At 45.8% G+C, this 17,622-nt stretch overlaps 1 protein-coding gene across 11 annotated transcripts in view; it reads right to left on the reverse strand.

The window, feature by feature from the left end:
- The window catches only part of FLT1 (fms related receptor tyrosine kinase 1), a 195,012-nt gene that overhangs the window by 13,866 nt on the left and 163,524 nt on the right, over window positions 1–17,622 (reverse strand). For 4 of the 11 annotated variants that reach the window (XM_009426790.5, XM_009426792.5, XM_024348489.3 and 1 more), the window contains 7 exons: window positions 15,371–15,484; window positions 13,199–13,287; window positions 8,539–8,695; window positions 8,011–8,108; window positions 7,214–7,336; window positions 5,185–5,296; window positions 3,258–3,357 (listed from right to left, as the gene is read on the reverse strand). In XM_009426790.5, the coding sequence (XP_009425065.1) occupies window positions 3,258–3,357; window positions 5,185–5,296; window positions 7,214–7,336; window positions 8,011–8,108; window positions 8,539–8,695; window positions 13,199–13,287; window positions 15,371–15,484 (793 nt within the window). Of the gene's footprint in view, window positions 1–3,257; window positions 3,358–5,184; window positions 5,317–7,213; window positions 7,337–8,010; window positions 8,109–8,538; window positions 8,696–8,806; window positions 8,912–13,198; window positions 13,288–13,373; window positions 13,460–15,370; window positions 15,485–17,622 lie in introns of those variants that run through there. The other 7 variants (XR_010150626.1, XR_010150625.1, XM_009426791.4 and 4 more) reach the window with 7 other exon arrangements.

A 17,622-nucleotide genomic window follows, 5' to 3' on the forward strand; every position in this document is an offset into this window, starting at 1 on the left:
ATCCTGAGCAGGACACTCCCTAGTTTCCCTGCTGACACTCGTAAACGGAACCATCTACAACCACTTGCTGTTTTTTACTTTTGACTCTTGGATTCCGATTTCTAGTTTCCACTCTTCTTGCCTAAAATCCAATGCAAATCATCTCAGCAAACATCAAATGAAAAGAAAAAAAAATCAAAAAATTCATTGCTTATTCCCTTATTGAAAGACATCTGATTCAACAGTATCTGGGCCAGGAACCAACAACTCAATGTTACAAGATTTTGTACCACTAAGTAAATGGGTTTAGTAAAGTTAAGAGACATTAGCTTGCATCCAAGCTGGGGATGAGGGGCCTCCAGGAAGTTTTCTTTCCAAGCTATCACCCAAGTTCCCAAATACACATCGCATTAGGCCAAGTTCAGATCACAGAATCCCAGTTCTGAGAAGCTGCACTTGGTCCTCACCCAGCCCTTCCTACTGTTAGAACAAACAAGAAGGAAATTACTCCATCAGCTTTCACATGCTGGAGAAAATGGCTGAAGGTTTGAAGTCTGGCCTTCTGAGGAAATATTTCACAGAGCTTCTTACTTTTTAAAATTTCTAAAATCTCTCCCTCCTCAGAATTAAGGAACCATACCACTCTCTCTAGGTCACCTGAGGCACGGGAGCTACCTGAGCGAGGTTTATGTAAAGACTTGAAGGTTTGAGAAAGTCCAAAGCAGTTTTTGGTCCAAAGCTGATGTGACTTTGTCCCTCTGAGTTATTTCCGACCACAGCCTGGGTATGAATGGGAAACACACTCTGCAGCGGTGTAGGACGGTGCTGTGGACTCTGGACTCAAGCTGAATTCGCTTATTACCAACGCAGGCTTGAGCAAATCACTTACATGTGCGGTGCCTGTTTTCTCATCTGTGAAATGGGGATCATGGTAGTCCTACTTTATAGGACTGTTATGAGCATTAAATAAATTAATGCTTAAAATAGTGGCACTTATAAGCACCAAATAACCATTTAATCAGTATTATTCAATATTGTTATAATAAAAACTAATTTCAGGCCAGGTATGGAGGCTCACGCCTGTAATCCCAACACTTTGGGAGGCCAAGGCCAGTGGATCACTTGAGCTCAGGAGTTCGAGACCAGCCTGGCCAACATGGAGAAACCCCATCTCTACAAAAAAATATAAAAATTAGCCAGGCGTGGTGGCACATGCCTGTAGTCCCAGCAACTCAGTAGGCTGAGGAAAAAGAATGACTTGAACTCAGGAGGTGGAGGTTGCAGTGAGCTGAGATCACGCCACTGCACTCTAGCCTGGACAACAGAGCGAGACACTATCTCAAAAAAACAAACAAAAAAACCCAAATAAACTAATTTCATACTATTTAGAATTTATATGGAAGTAAAAATAAAGCAATTTCATACTGTTTTGCATTTATTTTGATGTAAAAATATTGTTATTTAATAATAACAACTATTAGTGTAATTGAGAACTTTCTCGAGATTTTCAGACTATATGAAGATTGGAAGGACATATTTAATTCAAAGCATGAGTGGCCATATCAGAGAAGCATTTCTACTGAGGAACGTGGGGTCTGTTCCTAATTCATCAGCCGTGGTCTAGGGACATCAGTCCAGAGGCTTGGGTTCTAAATGTCTCCTCTGCTTCTCAGCTGACAGACGGCACATTGCTTCAGTTCTCGGCATCTCAGTTTCATTACTTGCTAAACTCAGATTACAATAGCTGCCCTGACCACCCCTCAAGGTCTCTGGGAACTTCAAATGAGACTATGTGTGGGAAAACACTTAGAAAAGCATAAAGTCAATCATCTAGCTCTATCTCCAGCTCTCAGAAACAGGCCTTGCCTCAGCTCCCTGTACTTTTCTGATGAGGACACCACGCACCAGTGACAAGAACAGGTCCCCTCCCGCTTCCCTACGCTCAGGCAGAGCTCCCCAGCCCTGCTGTTGGGCCTGAGTCTCCTGTCCACCTCGTCCAGTTCCCCATCCTGGGTCTGACCTACCCTTACCCCGAGATGATGAAGGAAAGAGACAGTGACTTTGCCCTTTGGCCAAGCCCACACTTCCTGCATTCCCTCTGATTCCTTCTGAAAGGCCAGCCAGGGCTTCTGACAGGACCCCATTGTGTGGGTGGAATGGGAGGGCCCCTGCCAGTTCAGGAAAGGTGGTGCCGCCTCAGGGAGGCCCAAGTCCTTGTCAGCAGCTCCACAAAAGTGCAAGTGTCATCACATTCCTGCTCAGGCCTCAAAGTGCAAAACATCCACAAAGCCCCAGGAAAAAAAGTGTCCAAGACAGGCAAGCAAGTGCAATTTGCACAGTGGAGAAAGCCTCACATGGACACCCGAAAAGCCATCTGACCAGGCAGCTTCAGACAGCTGCTGGGCCTATTCCTAAAAGGTTCTTTTTTTTTTTTTTTGAGACATAATCTCACTCTGTCACCCAGGTTGGAGTGCAGTGGCGTGATCTTGGCTCACTGCAATCTCCGCTTCATAGGCTCAAGTGATTCTCATGCCTCAGCCTCCCGAGTAGCTGCTACCAGGCCCGGCTAACTTTTGTATTTTTAGTAGAGATGGGGTTTCACCATGTCGGCCAGGCTAGTCTCGAACTCCTGACCTCAAGTGATCCGCCCGCCTCTGCCTCCCAAAGTGCTGGGATTACACATGTGAGCCACTGCGCCTGGCCCCTATTCCTCCCAAAGGATTCTAAAGAAGTTGTATTGCCCACAAAGCCTTCTGTGAAGCATAATCATGACATCAGGAAGTTCCCCTTTTCCTCTCCAAGACCTGTTCTGCAGACCACATCAACCCCCTCACGGGTGTTCTGTGCAGACACAGGACTGGTCACAAGACCAAGGTCTAGCCCTCCATCCCTGGGGCTGCTAGGCCTGTTTGGCTCCCACTCTGTGAGTGAGGCCAAGGTCTTACATTCAGTTCCTGGGTGGTCTGTTTGTTTTGCCTGGATTCATACCTAGAAACTGAATTTCTAACTTCAGTTCCCAGCTAGAGCCCTTGAAAAGTCATGTCAGTGGTCAGGACAGGAAATAGGTAGGGATGGGTCAAGGGCCACGTGCCCCACTGCAAGAAAACACTCCCAGCATATCTGGGCCTGACGGGCTGAGGGGAGCATCTCTAAAGGAAAGAAGAACCTTGGCATCTTCCAAGACTGGGACTCTAAGAATCCATAAAACATCCCCTCTCAGGGATGCCCTGGTGAAAAGCGAGCTGTCAGATGGGGAGCAGAGGGCACCAAGGGCTCACATTTCAGGAGTAGAGTACTCAGGAGCTCTCATCCTCATGCCTTCCCTCAGGCGACTGCAAAAGTCCTCATCCATTTGTACTCCTGGGTATGGAGACCCACCTGTGGGAGACAATGTGGAAAACATAGGGCCTGTTATGGCTTAAGGGTACAAAAGACCAAGAGGGGACAATTCAGTGTTTCTTTCCTCCCTTTAAAGCTACGTTTTAGTAATAAATTCCCAGAGATTACAACAGATCTCAACATACAGTACAACACACAGAGAAGCTCAGCAAATCCTTGCTAAGGACACCCGCTTGGTTGGGTGGTCACATGGTGCGGGGCGCCTGGTGCTCACAGGCCATTCCTATGGCTACTTCTGCCTGTGTGGTCAGAGGAAGGGGTGTCGTCTGAAGGGTCCTTGCCTTCTCCCCACAAGTAACTAAAGAAGTCCCATCAGTAGAGACTCATCCTTTGGGTTAGTGAGCTTTTGTTTTTTTTGAAGAGACGGGTCTCCCTCTGTCACCAGGCTGGAGTGTGGTGGCATGATCTTAGCTCACTGCAGCCTCGAACTCCTGGGCTCAAGCAATCCTCCCACCTCAGCCTCCTGAGCAGCTGGGACTCCAGGTGCTCACCATCACCGCACTTGGCTTGGGCTTCTTTTTAAAAAGCCAATAGACTTGGGATAGGCTACATAGGAATCATTCACACTTGAGTGGGAATGACTTTAATTCACTTTCTTGCAAACTTCCTATAGTACCGGGGCTCTAGGAGTTGTGACAGGCCTGAGGGAAGGGGGGCTTTGGGCTCCAGGGCTGGGCTGAATGGAGTGGAGTGGGGTGGGGGCTGCCCATGGCCAGGAGTCTGCAGACCTAAGGGCGCCAGAGAGGCCTAGGCTTTGCCTTCTGCCAGCTTTACTGCCCAGGATTCCCCTGCAACCTTTCCTTTTGGGGGGATTCTTGCCAGGCTGGGGGTGGCAAGGCCTTCTAATGCACTCTTGTTCTAGCCCTGCAGCCTCATCTACCTCAGCATTTGTTTGTCTGCATTTTCTAGTGATTACTGCTGGTAGGAAGCAGCTGGGAGATGTGCAGTGCTGGCACCGTGTCATTGCAGGACCACTGCAGCCGCCAAGCTGCTTTCAAAGACTGGAAGCAACAGGTGCCTGTCATCGAAAGCAGGGGAATGATTTTCACACATTACAGGAAACCAGGGATGTTACTGGGTGACTTTTATTTGCTGTGAAAGGCAAATTTTTGGCAAAGCCCAAAAGACTCTTGGCTAGAACTTGAGTTTTAGAGGCCTCAGATCATCACTGTGTGTCTGCAAGCAGATGTGGGCTCTGCACGCATCTGTGTGCTTTGAACAGGACTTCTAGCCACCCATAGTGGATGTTATTGCAAGCAGAATAAATACAACCAGTGTTGTTTATTGCTTATCCTGTATAAACCAGTGTCCAGAGCCATATCATGTGTTCATATCAGAGGCACTGGAAAGGTCTCCTGTTTCTAACAACACCTTCCTCACTGGGGCAGCTGAGCTTGTTATGGCCTTTCCTAGGAAGAAATTCCGAGGTGGTGGGAGATGCGGGGAGGGAAGCGGTAAGGGCATTAGAGGTGTGGGTGTTGAGGAATTGGAAAAGGACAGAATTGGGCAAAGTAGAGAAAAAGATAAACCCGGCTTCAGGCTTTATACCCTTGTTCATGATCATATAAAGCCCTTTTACATGACCTTGTTCTGACCTTGTTCATGATCATATAAAGCCCTTTTACAGTAGAGGGCAGACATGCGTACGCCATTACTCATCTGAGAGTCTACATGGACCCATTACACTTTAAGAGTTTTTTGTTACAGTAGGTTCCAATCTAAAGGCTGTCTAACCAAAGGACATTCAGCAGAAGATGCAGACATTTATTTCTGGGCTGTTTGATTTCTTCCTTCTCCCAAATTTACCTAAGGAGAAGATTTCCCACAGCAATACTCCGTAAGACCACACGTCGCTCTTGGTGCTGTAGATTTTGTCAAATATAGATTCAGGAGCCATCCATTTCAGAGGAAGCCGAGTCTAGAAGAGGGCAAGGGGGCCTTGAGCAGAAGGGCATGAAAACAAAGCACATTCAACCCAAGTGTCCATGGGGTCACCTCCCAGATAACATATGGCCTATAAATCATTTCCTAGAGCAGCTCTGGTTTCCTAACATAGAGAACACCATAGTATGCAGTGTTACGCTAAAAGAGGGAGCTAGAGTGCTATACTGAGTCCGATGAAGGCAGTATATGTTCAGTAAGCCCCTCTGATGTGTTCAGCATGTCCTTATCTGCATAGCTCTGTGAGAAATCCTCCCCCACAAAGAAAGCCTGCACTCCACAGGGACACTCAGGGCTTGGAAAAGGAAAAGAGTGATCTGAATTTGAAGATATCCTGAAAACTGGTGGTGGTTTCCAAAAATTTTTCCAAAGGAGGATTTTGAAAGCATTCCTATGCAAAAAGACAAGATTTCCAAAGTCACTGAATAGGGAGAGTGTGCAAAAGCATCAGAAAGAAGAGAAGAAGGAAAGAAGTCAGTGCTGAAAGAGAATATACAGTTAGTTTTCAAGCATGTAGACAAATCTTCCTCTCTTTCAGATAGCAGGAATCCCAGTGAGTTAGGCCTCACCACTTTAGATGATGGGGATTGATGGGCGGTATGGAATAAAGGAGAGACAAGGAGAAAGGAAGTGGGAGGGGCAGGGAGGCTGACTCAGATACAGACGAACAGAAAGGAGGGGAGGACTAACATGAAGGTTGGTGCCATCTCTCCAGACCAGGGCCCCAAGGAAAGTCTGTTTTCCTTTATTTTTATTTTTTTATCTTTACAAAGGATCAGTGTGAAGTCATATGTTTTCCTTCTATACAACAGATTCTGGTGCAGTGGCTCTCGAAGTATGGTCCTGGGACATGCTGCGTCAGCACCTTCTAGAACAAACATGTCCAATTCCCGGCCCGCGGGCCACATGTGGCCCAGCACAGCTTTGAATGCAGCCCGACACAAATTCGTAAACTTTCTTAAAACATGATGAGATTTGTTTGCAATTTTTTTTTTTAGCTCATCAGCTATTGTTAGTGTATTTTATGTCTGGCCCAAGATAATTCTTCTTCTTCCAGTGTGGCCCAGGAAAGCCAAAAGATTGGACACCCCTGGTCTAGAAACTGGTTAGAAATGCAAATTCTCAGGCTCCACCCAAGAGTTACTGACTCAGAAACTCTGGGGGGTGGAAGGCTTGTTAGGCCAGCACACTGTAGCCTAACAAGCCTTCTAGGTGATATATATGTTCAATTAAGCTGGGAACCACTACTGTAACTCATTGGCGCCCAGACATAAGCTTAACCCTCAGGGTATATAGGCTGAGGGTTAAGGAGAAGGGAGGACATGGGAGGTCATCCACAAAAGTGAAAAATAACACTATGTCTGAAAACAAGCAGGGAAGAGAAGCCAGTGCGAGCCAGCAGGGAGATGCTAGGCATGGAAGGCCATGGGAGGTAAACAGTCTCCTCCATAGTCAGCTACTGCTGACGGTCTTCCCCGCCCTTTCCTGAGACAGATACACCTGCTGAATCAATCATCTGGGTTTATTTGAGGGAAAGAGTCCAGGCTGTTCTTTTCAGTGGTACAAGGAATTCCCTCAGGATTCAAAGGAAGGTAATGCTAAGGTCTCACCCAGGCCCCACCAAACACTTCTCAGGTTAGCAAGTCTCACGCAGCGCTGCCCAAAGGACAGGTGGGAGGCCAGGCATTAGGGAAGAGCAGAAGCAGGAGACAGTGGCCTTTCTGAGCCTTACACAAGGGCTCTCTGGGATGCCGCTCATCTGGACTGTTTGTCTTCACAGAAAGCCAATGATGGTTTTCAGGGACTACAGCTGAGGAAGTGTAAATATTTACCAAGTCTGTGGTTTAAAAGCGATAGGACACACATGAGTCAAATAAACATCAAACTGACTTACATCTCCTTTTCTCACATAATCGGGGTTCTTATAAATATCCCGGGCGAGGCCAAAATCACAAATCTTCACCACGTTGTTCTCAGATAAAAGAATGTTTCTCGCTGCCAGGTCCCGATGAATGCACTATAATAAAAGTTGCATAATCAATGCATGTCCTTAACCTAACCAACTAATTTCCTACACCTGCCAGTGTCATTATCTTAATTTGGGAATCCATTTCACATGCTGTGAAGGGAGCACCTCTCGGTGCACACAGAGTTACCATAAACATGAAGAGCCTCTCTACAAATGCAGGTCCCCAAGCCCTCAAAGTCAAGAAATGTTCTGAATCCACTGGGCTACTATTTGATCAGCGAAGCTGGTTATCTAAGATTTACCAGTGGGCAAACTTTCCCCACAGTCTTTTATCCTGAGCTGCCAAGATGAGATCTTTCTCCAGCTGCAGTTTTGTGGGAGGGCCCCATATGGCTATATTAATAGTAGCTCTCCTATGAAGTCATGTCTTCTGAGATTTGGGCCAGATTTGAAAATATGCCAGAGGGTACTGTGGAGAGCCGATGCCAGGTTTGTCTAGTCTGAAACCTGTGAGTTTTCCCCAGAATTAAGTTCTATCCACTGGTATCCACGACTCCTCATTCTCAGAACTCCTCATATCAAGGCAAATTAAGGCACTTGCAGTGGTGTTTGTTCTACATTTAAGAACATAGGTATCAGCAAATACTAGGAAAAATGAATTTATAGCAAAGGTGTGTGTCCAGCCCTGGCAGAGAAGAAAAACAGTAAACAGCAAGACTGACCTTTCTGGAAGACAGGAACTCCATGCCTCTGGCCACTTGAAAACTGTAAGAAATCAGATCTTCCATAGTGATGGGCTCCTTGTAGAAACCGTCAGAATCTGGAAAGCATTAGAACCGTAACTGTTTGTAATGGCTCTTGTTATCCCACCAAATCCCAGTTTATTGGAACAATGTTAGCAAAACATAAAACAAACCAACAAGTAGATCAGAGTTCATTTTTAAGAGTATTTGAGTTTCAACATGAACACCAGAGATTTTTCCAGGCCTCCAGCCCACTTTATCCAAGCATGGGGGCAGGGGGATGATCCATTAAGATGAAAATGCCTGAGGGGAGAAAACGGTACAGTTCCCTGTCAAAATTAGTAACTCTGTAAATAATCTTAATTCAAATCTTATCTCCTCAGGACATTACCATTCGAGTCTCCCACGGATGTTTATTAGAGTGATAAATAAGAAAAAAATTTCAGAGATGCATAGTATGTTGTAAAAATATCTCAGCGCGTAGGACAGGAAGGAATTAATACCTACCCTCCTCTTCCTCAACATCACTCAGACTTTTATCTTCCTGAAAGCCGGAGCTCGCAAAGCTTTCGCTGCTGGTGACGCTATCTAGTCTTGGTTTCTTGCCTTGTTCCAGGCCTGGCTCCATTTTTTCTTTCTTAGGCTCCATGTGTAGTGCTGCATCCTTTGAAGAGACCGAAAAGGACCCAGGTAAAAAGGAGCTCCAGCACAGCAGTGGGAAACCAGTCCCTCAACTGGCAATCGCCTGATGAGAAATGAGAGTGTTTCACCTCTCAAAATGGATCGTGAACTAGCACAGGGGCCCCACGGTGTCCAGGAGCCTGACTACCTCTGGAGTTGCAGAGTCTATTGTGCTCTTGCCTGGGCTTCTAGACAGCATCTTAGATCAGATTAAAAAAAAAAAAAATTAAGAGTGGTGGGTATTTACTGAATGCTTACTCTGTGTGAGCTGGTATATTAAAAGCTTTAGGTACATTTCTTGTTTAATGTTTCCAACAATTTTACGAAGTAGTTCTTATTTATACATGGAGAAACAGGTTCAGAGAAGTAAAGTAATCAAATTCACATGCAGCTAATAAATAGCAAAGCTGGCCGGGCGCGGTGGCTCACGCCTGTAATCCCAGAACTTTGGGAGGCCGAGCCAGGTGAATCACGTGAGGTCGGGAGTTTGAGATCAGCCTGCCCAATATGGAGAAACCCCGTCTCTACTAAAAACACAAAATTAGCCGGGCATGGTGGTGCATGCCTGTAATCCCAGCTACTCAGGAGGCTGAGGCAGGAGAACTGCTTGAACCCAGGAGGTGGAGGTTGCAGTGAGCCGAGATCACGCCATTGCACTCTAGCCTGGCCAACGAGAGCAAAACTCCATCTCAAAAAAAAAAAAAAAAAAAAAAGCAAAGCTTGAACCCAGGATTGGTCAATACCCACATCTGTGCCCTTAACCACTTTTCCATGCCACACGCCATCTTGTGAAGGATGACATCACTGAGAAGAAAGGATCCCCAGTGTGCTTGGTGCTTCACTCTGTAATCCCTAGGAGGAGTTATAAGAGAAGGCTATAGTTACCAATTTCTCAGGTTTCTTTGGGGAAGGAGGGAACATGGACATTGCTTTTTTTCTCTTCCATTTAAACAAAGATACAGTTTGATCCTAACAAGGGTAGCAATGGCCTTTCACCCTGGACTGCACATCCAAGCCCTGGTTCATTTGGCTCTTCCATTAATCATGCGATCTTGGGCAAGTCACCTTACTTTTCTGAGTTTAATTATCCTCTTCTGAAAAGCTCTATTATACTATTATTTTATGATTCATAGGAAAGGAGTTGTCAGTTCTGGGTGTTCATGGGAAACCAGAAAATATTTTTATTGCCTTTTGTAATTCATCTAGTAACTATGACACTCTAAAACCTAGCACTTTCAGTGGCTTTATAACCAGACCATGTTTGTAGCCTAGATTCTGCTAGACAGCAATACTGAGGCAGAAGCAGAGAGGGACTGGAGTTCAGTGGCGTCCCTTGATCCATTTGCATGGTGTGGCAGTTCTAGGATTAACCCGCGTACCCCATCCTTCCTGGGCTTTTCTAGAAATGTCACAAAGCAAGAGTGATTCCTCCACTAGAGGGCACAGTGGGAGCAAGCAGAGCACTGGGAGAAAGCTTCAGGAGGGACAGCCCTAACCTAGTCTAAAAGCCAAAAGGGCACCAAGGTTCCCAGCCCCTGAAAAGAGACCTTCCAGGGTTGCAGAGGGAGGCAGGCCTCAGAGTGAATACCCACTGCCATTGCAGGTAACCCACCTGAGGGCAGGTAAAGACTTTCACTATCTGTTATTGTGTTTCCACAATGCAGTTATATTGGATTCTGTTCAGTTGGGGACTGGAATTTTATTTTTCACAAGATCCTTTGTGGGACAGAAGGCATCAGAGAAAGCGCTGGCAATAGCATGGGGAGAAAAATGCTCCACAGGCTCACTCAGGGCTCTGCATGTGAAAACTCTCCCTGGACAGCCTTCTTCCCCACGGCACCCAAAAGTCACAGCCTAGGCACGTCTCCAAGGACCAACACTCAGGCTCCCTCACTCCCTTCCTGACTCCCAATCAACTGTACATTCAGCTTTGCTTATCAGTACCACTTTTGTTAAATAAAGGTAATTTACTGAACTCTTGGGACTCTGGCAGAATATAGTGAATTTATTACAAACCATATTTAAGGATCCCAGTTAATTTATTTGGAAAATGAAGTATTCCATTTTCAATTTAGCCTTTTGGTTTTGCCTTTCCTTTACCTTTATCTTCCAAATATGAAAGACAGCCATGGATTTTCCACAAAAACACTAAGCTCCACCAAGTTGCACAGGGAGGCAAATCATTAAATATAGCCAGAGAAGGAAGCAAACTCTTCAAAACAAAGGACGCACAAACCCAAACGTTCCATCCTGCCCAGGTCCCTAGGGTAATCTGCTGGCTTAGCTCTTCCTGAAGCCAGTCCAAAATTTCAGTACTAAGGGGAATTTGTACTGCCCTCAGCCCAAGGCACCACTTTCCACTTTTTCTTACGCTTTTTTCACCTCATTTAGTGTGGTGCACAGAAAAGGCAGTGGAGGAGGAGTCAAGAGAGCTGAGTTCTTTCACCTTCTGACTTCACCTCATGGTAGGTGTGTGTCCTTAAGCGAATCACTTGACTTCTCTGAACGCATCTGCAGCCTGCGAGTGTGAACCAACTGATCACAAAGATCCCTTTCAGTTTCAAGATTCTAATTATTAGGCTGGGCACGGTGGCTCACACCTGTAATCCCAGCACTTTGTGAGGCCGAGGCAGGCAGATCACCTGAGGTCAGGAGTTTGACCAGCCTGGCCAACATGGTGAAACTCCGTCTCTACCAAAATATTCAAAAATTAGCTGGGCGTTGTGGCGGGCTCCTGTAATCCCAGCTACTTGGGAGGGTAGAGGCAGGAGGATCACTTGAACCCAGGAAACGGAGGTTGCAGTGAGCTGAGATCACACTACTGCACTCCAGCCTGACTGACAGAGAGAGAAACTCTGTCTCAAAAAAAAAAAAAAAAAAAGGTTCTTATTATTACAGGACCTGACTTAAACCTGGGGAAAATGATGTTCTTGCATATATTGCCGGTCCGGTAGAACATCTCTGTCTTTAATTAGATCAAAGTTTGAGGGATGAGAAAATTGGCCAGCTGTCCAGTGGTTCTTATTTGTGTGTGAAGATTCTTGCCCACATTATAAAGATGGGCATCATTCTTGGATTTCAGACATTTTATCCACCATGTAGATCAGTGGTACGAAATTGGACTCACCCAATTTTTCTATCTTAGTAGGTCAATGATGTTGATGATGATGATGACAGTGGTGGTGACAGTGATGATTAACATTTACTGAATGTTCGACTGAGAGATTTTTATTCTCTCAACAATCCCATCAGCTGGATTCTATTATAAGCTTCATTTAATAAACGAGGGAACTGAAACAGACAGGTTGAGTAATTTGCATTCCCAGATTTCATGAGAAGTAGAGACAGGATTTGAATCCAGGAAGTCTGATTCCAGAGTCTCAATGTTTAACCACCACACTACGTGGACCAGTGTTGCTGATTACTGGTTAATAATGTTGAATCACTGTCCCCTGGACTTCTTCAGCTCAGAGAAGGACACAGTGTTGGTGCCATATGTCACACTGGCAAAGTTTTAGTAAATTATTTCTCCTCCATTCAATAATCTCTCTCTCTTTTTTTTTTTTTTGAGACGGAGTCTCACTCTGTTGCCCAGGCTGGAGTGTAGTGGCTTGATCTCGGCTCACTGCAACCTCAGCCTCCCAGGCTCAAGCGATTCTCCTGCTTCAGCCTCCCTAGTAGCTGGGATTACAGGCGCGGGCCACCACGCCTGGCTAATTTTTGTATTTTTAGTAGAGACGGGTTTTCACCATGCTGGCCAGGCTGGTTTCGAACTCCTGACCTCACAAGATCCACCTGCCTCAGCCCCCAAAGTTCTGGGATTACAGGCGTAAGCCACCGTGCCTGGCCCAATAATCTCTTTTAAACCTTGTTTGCCCTTAGGTCTTGGGTCCACATGTTCCTTTTACTACACAGCTTTTATTTAATAAGGCTGGTTCAGAGTATATGTAGGGATGACATGGGTAGTGAGGGTGTCAGGAAGTGGGGGAAAGGGCAGTGGAAAAGAAAGATAATGATTTTTGGCCCTGGCCACATCATTGGTCTACTGCTGATTGTCAAGTCACTCAGTTGATTTAGCCTTAGTCAAAATCTAACCTAATAAATGGAGACAATTATATTAACTATTATCTTCCTTAAAGAAGTAAGTGACTTGTGTATGTATGTTTGCGTGTATGTACACATGCACACATATATAGGGGGAGAAAGAGAGAAAGTTATTGTTAGATATTTAGATAAGTGGCTAGTAGATTTACTCTCCAATTATGGCTGCATACGCACACAGGGATCAAATGATTCTCTGTGCTATCCACACTAGAGTGTAACAGATTATCAGGGGAAAAAACATGAAAAAAGGAGAAGAAGCAGAGACTGAGTTTTAAGTTTAATCATTAACAACACAATACAGGTTTCTCTTGCTTTATGTTGTTACAGACTAAATGAAAACTCATTGCTATCTTTAAAAACCTCCAACTTTTGAAATCCTTACCTTGTTGAGAAAAAATAAGTCACGTTTGCTCTTGAGGTAGTTGGAGAGATTTCCATATTTGCAGTATTCAACAATCACCATCAGAGGCCCTGCAGCCAAAACAGCACATGCTCATGCTCAGCCACACCAAGCCAGTCAGCCATTTGCCAGCCTTCAGCCTGCCTGAGAAACCTCAAACCAACCAGCCTTTGTATTAGTGGGGCGAAGGGATGCGATTTAGGGATGAGAGGCCCATGAATACGGTGACTTTTTCAGTTTAACCTAAGAAGGGGTTTAAAGAATACAATTGAAATACAAAAAAAAAAAAAAAAAAGGAGGTGGGGGGCAGTGCAGAAGCGTTAGAGAGAAAAGATTGGAAGAAGGACAGAAATACGTTTGAGGAGGGGAGAGGCAAAAGCCAGCCTCCCTGCTTCTTAACCAGACCCTTGCGAGTAGAGCGGCTTCTGGTTACTTCCACACCAGTCCTGGAACTATTAAGCAGCTCCTCCCTCCCTACCAGGACAGAGACGGCTACCTGGCCGTCTCTCCCCAGCAGTGTCTGCGCAATTTGCCTTGGGGCTTGCCAGAGGATCTACAGTAGGGATCGGCAAACTCTTCTTGTAAAGGTCCAGTTAGTAAGCATTTTAGGCTTTGCAGATCAAGGAGCTACTACTCAATTCTGCCTTTGTAGCCTGGGAACAACCAAACAAGTATGACTGTGCTCCAAGAAAACTATGAACACAGAGATTGGAATTTCATACAATTTCATATCATGAAATATTATTTTTATTTTTAATTTTTTCCCCTAACTATTTAAAAAGGTCAAACCATTTTAAGCTCACAGGCTGACCTTGGTTTGCCAACCCGACCCCGGTCTGAAGGAAGCAAGAGGGTTGGGAAGGAAATCCAGCTGCACTGTGGGGTCCATGTGGTACTCTAAAGGCCTCCTCTCTCCTGCCCTGCGTTTCCACTGCATGCCTGGGCTGGGCATGCAACCCACAAAGCAAGGACCACTTCCGGGTCAAAGGGGAGTGACCCCGGAGCTGCTTCACCAGCCGCTGCCCAGGGCATGCCGGGAGCCCAGAAGCCACTAGTTCTTTTTTGTGCCTTGCAGAAGTTGGGCTGGTCCTGGTGGAGTGGTTTTCTCTTAGTACGAGGAACACGCTAGAAATCCTAACAGCATCTCATCTTCCCCCTAGGTTCCAGAACGGGAAGTTGCTTCCAGAGTTTTTTATGTCCCCTCTACGGCGGCAGAAGCCGCAGAGCTCGGCTCCCGCATGGGGTCCAGCCACCGTCCTCAGAGGGGCTTCCATGCTGGCGCCCAGCTGCACGGAGCTGACGGCCGCACATGAGGGTAAGCTGTCTCATTATCCCTGATCAGTTTTACAGATGCAAAGTTGAGGCAAACAGAATGAGGTTGCCACGACAGATAACTTCATAAAACGTTATCCGGGGATGATGGAGAAGCAGGCCGGGCCGTGTCGAGGTCCCTCCGACTGTTTCTGGCCTCCCCAGCCTTTAGCTCCTCTCTAACCACCTCCGCCCCTAGCAGATTGTCTTCCCCAGCTACCCTTCATCTCTGCTACCTCTGTTGAGAGCTGGAGAAAACATCGGCTTGCACAGCTCTTTGCACCTTGCTGGCTCAAACAATGATCACACATCTACTCTGCCCTAAGCCTGCCATACGGAAAGAAAGGTCTGCGACAACATGCTGGAGCTCTTAATCATAAAGCACAGCTCTGTCCCTACCCCCTTGGGTAAGGTCTATCTGCATAGTGGATCTGGAGGGAAGGGCCCCCACATCACCTCCTCCTGGGACCCTACCAGTAGTGATTCATTCATTCCTTTAGGTGAAGCCTCAAGGAATATTCAACCTTCTACCTTTTACCTTGGCTCTGGCCACACTCCTTCAAACCCATCCTGAGAGAAAAGTGCCCTCTGCTTGGCCTAGAGCCTGTAGAAGGAGATCAAAAAGGGAGTCCTCTTCAGAATCTTTAAATTAACTGCACAGGGAAGGGATTTATGGGAGCACCCTTCTGTAGATGCACAAGCTGTTTCTTCTAGAGCTATTAGGGAGGCCGTTTTCCTGGAGGCGAGGAAGCACAGTGCGGGGGAGAAGGAGCTGTAAGGCAGAGAACTGTTCTCCCAGCCTGTGCAGGGGGAGACGGAGCCGGCCCTCCCCTTCTCCATTACCTCCTTGCTTGGTGCAGGCTCCCAGCAGGTTAACCACGTTCAGATGGTGGCCAATGTGGGTCAAGATTTTGAGCTCAGTCATCAGAGCTTTGTACTCGCTGGCCGTGGCCCCCTCTGTGTGAGAAGCAAGGAAGAGTCAGGGCGACAGGACAATGGGGCTCCTTCCGCCGGAGGCGGCATTCTTGCCCTCCTTGTTTGTCAATGCTCAGCCGGTTGCTTCACTAACTTCCCCACATTCTGCAGAAAGGCCAAGTCTCCAGACTGTTTTCATTACTCCCACCCTCCTGAGCCAACATCCTTTTGATTACAGTAAGGCCCAGCACAGTAGTGGGGTTAGTCACTGGACATTTCCTCTTGGTGGACCTAGTTCTCTTCAGCAATGCGCTGACTCAGAGCTGGGCACCTCGCGAAAGTGCCTTCCAAAGGCTTCCCTTCTGTCAGAACCAGGTGCAGCAAGAACCCACCAGGCAGGGAGTACACCTCCACGTCCCCTCTTCTCACCTTCTCCCTTTGGGGAGTCACAGAGAAGGAGCACAAGGGGCCTGCCAGGGCAGAATGGCTACTTTTGTAAACATCTTTGCAATGTGTTATTTTCTCCCTGTAACCCTGTCCTCTCTGGAGTTCACAGGGTTATCTTGGGTTGTGAGGATCCATAGTATCTGACTTCAACTTCAGTCTCAGAGATAAGCATTATCAGTCCAAGAATTAGCAGAGTCTAAAGCCTAAATCGAGTTTGTTCTGTTTGTTCTTATTAGTTAATTTGCAAGGCATTTAAAAATTTTAAATTATTTTTAGAAATATAAAAATCAAATAATCTTGCTGTAAAATATTTCAACAATATGAGTTGGAATAAAAAGATATGGAGTAAAATGTTCCAGATAAAAAGCAAAAGCCACTCCAACCCACTTGCCTTCTTAGAAGCAGCCGTGGTTAATAGTTTGGTGTTCAGACCTTTTTCTATGCATTTATAAATATTCAATCAGAGGTCCTATATATATATATATATATCATATATCATATGATATATATGACTATATATAGTCTATTTAAAAAATCTATTTCCCCCCTTTTAATAAATCAGAGACTTTTTCTCTACTTTTTATTTCTTTTTATTTTTTATTTTTATTTTTTTTGAGACAGAGTCTCCCTCTGTCGCCCAGGCTGGCATGCATTGGTGCAATCTCGGCTCCCTGCAACCTCCACCTCCTGGGTTCAAGCGATTCTCATGCCTCAGCCTCCCGAGTAGCTGGGATTACAGGTGTGTGCCACAATGCTTGGCTAATTTTTGTATTTTTAGTAGAGACAAGGTTTCACCATGCTCCTGACTTGAGATGATCCACCTGCCTTGGCCTCCCAAACTGCTGGGATTACAGGCGTGAGCCACCACACCCAGCAGGTTAACCACGTTAATGGTGGCCAGTGTGAGCCCATTCTTTTTAATTGATTAATGGTGTCCCTGACATTTAGAGTGTCTATAGTCTTTTTGCTATTACAAATAATACTGTGATAGTCTGTGTGTAATCTCTGTGCACACATGCAAGTGTTTCTGTAGGACAGTGTCCTGGAAGTGGGTTAGAGGTATGTGCATTTAACATTGTGGTAGATACCAACATGGTACTTCATAAGCACAAATCATTTTTAATAATAACCAGATAAACTCCAAATCCTGTGCATGGGGTTAGGGCTGGCTCACAGTAGATGCTCAACAAATATTTTGGAATAAATAAACACAATTACTCTTCTCATTTCAGGCATGGGTGTAAGGCCCAAAAAGATTAATATTTTTGCTCAAGGACACTTTGAAAGAGCTTTTGACTTATGGCCTTTGTTTCACTTTATGCTTTTTTTTTTGAGACGGAGTCTCGCTCTGTCACCCAGGCTGGAGTGCAGTGGCGTGATCTTGGCTTACTGCAACCTCCAACTCCTGGGTTCAAGCGATTCTCCTGCCTCAGCCTCTCAAGTAGCTGGGACTACAGGTGCCCGCCACCATGCCCGGCTAATTTTTGTATTTTTTATTAGAGATGGGATTTTGCCATATTGGCCAGGCCGGTCTCGAACGCCTGACCTCATGATCTGCCGGCCTCGGCCTCCCAAAGTGCTGGATTACAGGCATGAGCCATCACGCCGGGCCATGCCTTTTATCTATCTCCCAGAATCAGATGGCCAATTAATTTAAGCAAGAAAGCTGAATGAAATTTTTTAAAGGAATTTTATAGAGTGGGTGATTTGGCAGTCTTTTACAATCAATGCTG

This window comes from Pan troglodytes, chromosome 14 (genome assembly GCF_028858775.2).
Source record: "Pan troglodytes isolate AG18354 chromosome 14, NHGRI_mPanTro3-v2.0_pri, whole genome shotgun sequence".
Lineage (NCBI taxonomy): Eukaryota > Metazoa > Chordata > Mammalia > Primates > Hominidae > Pan > Pan troglodytes.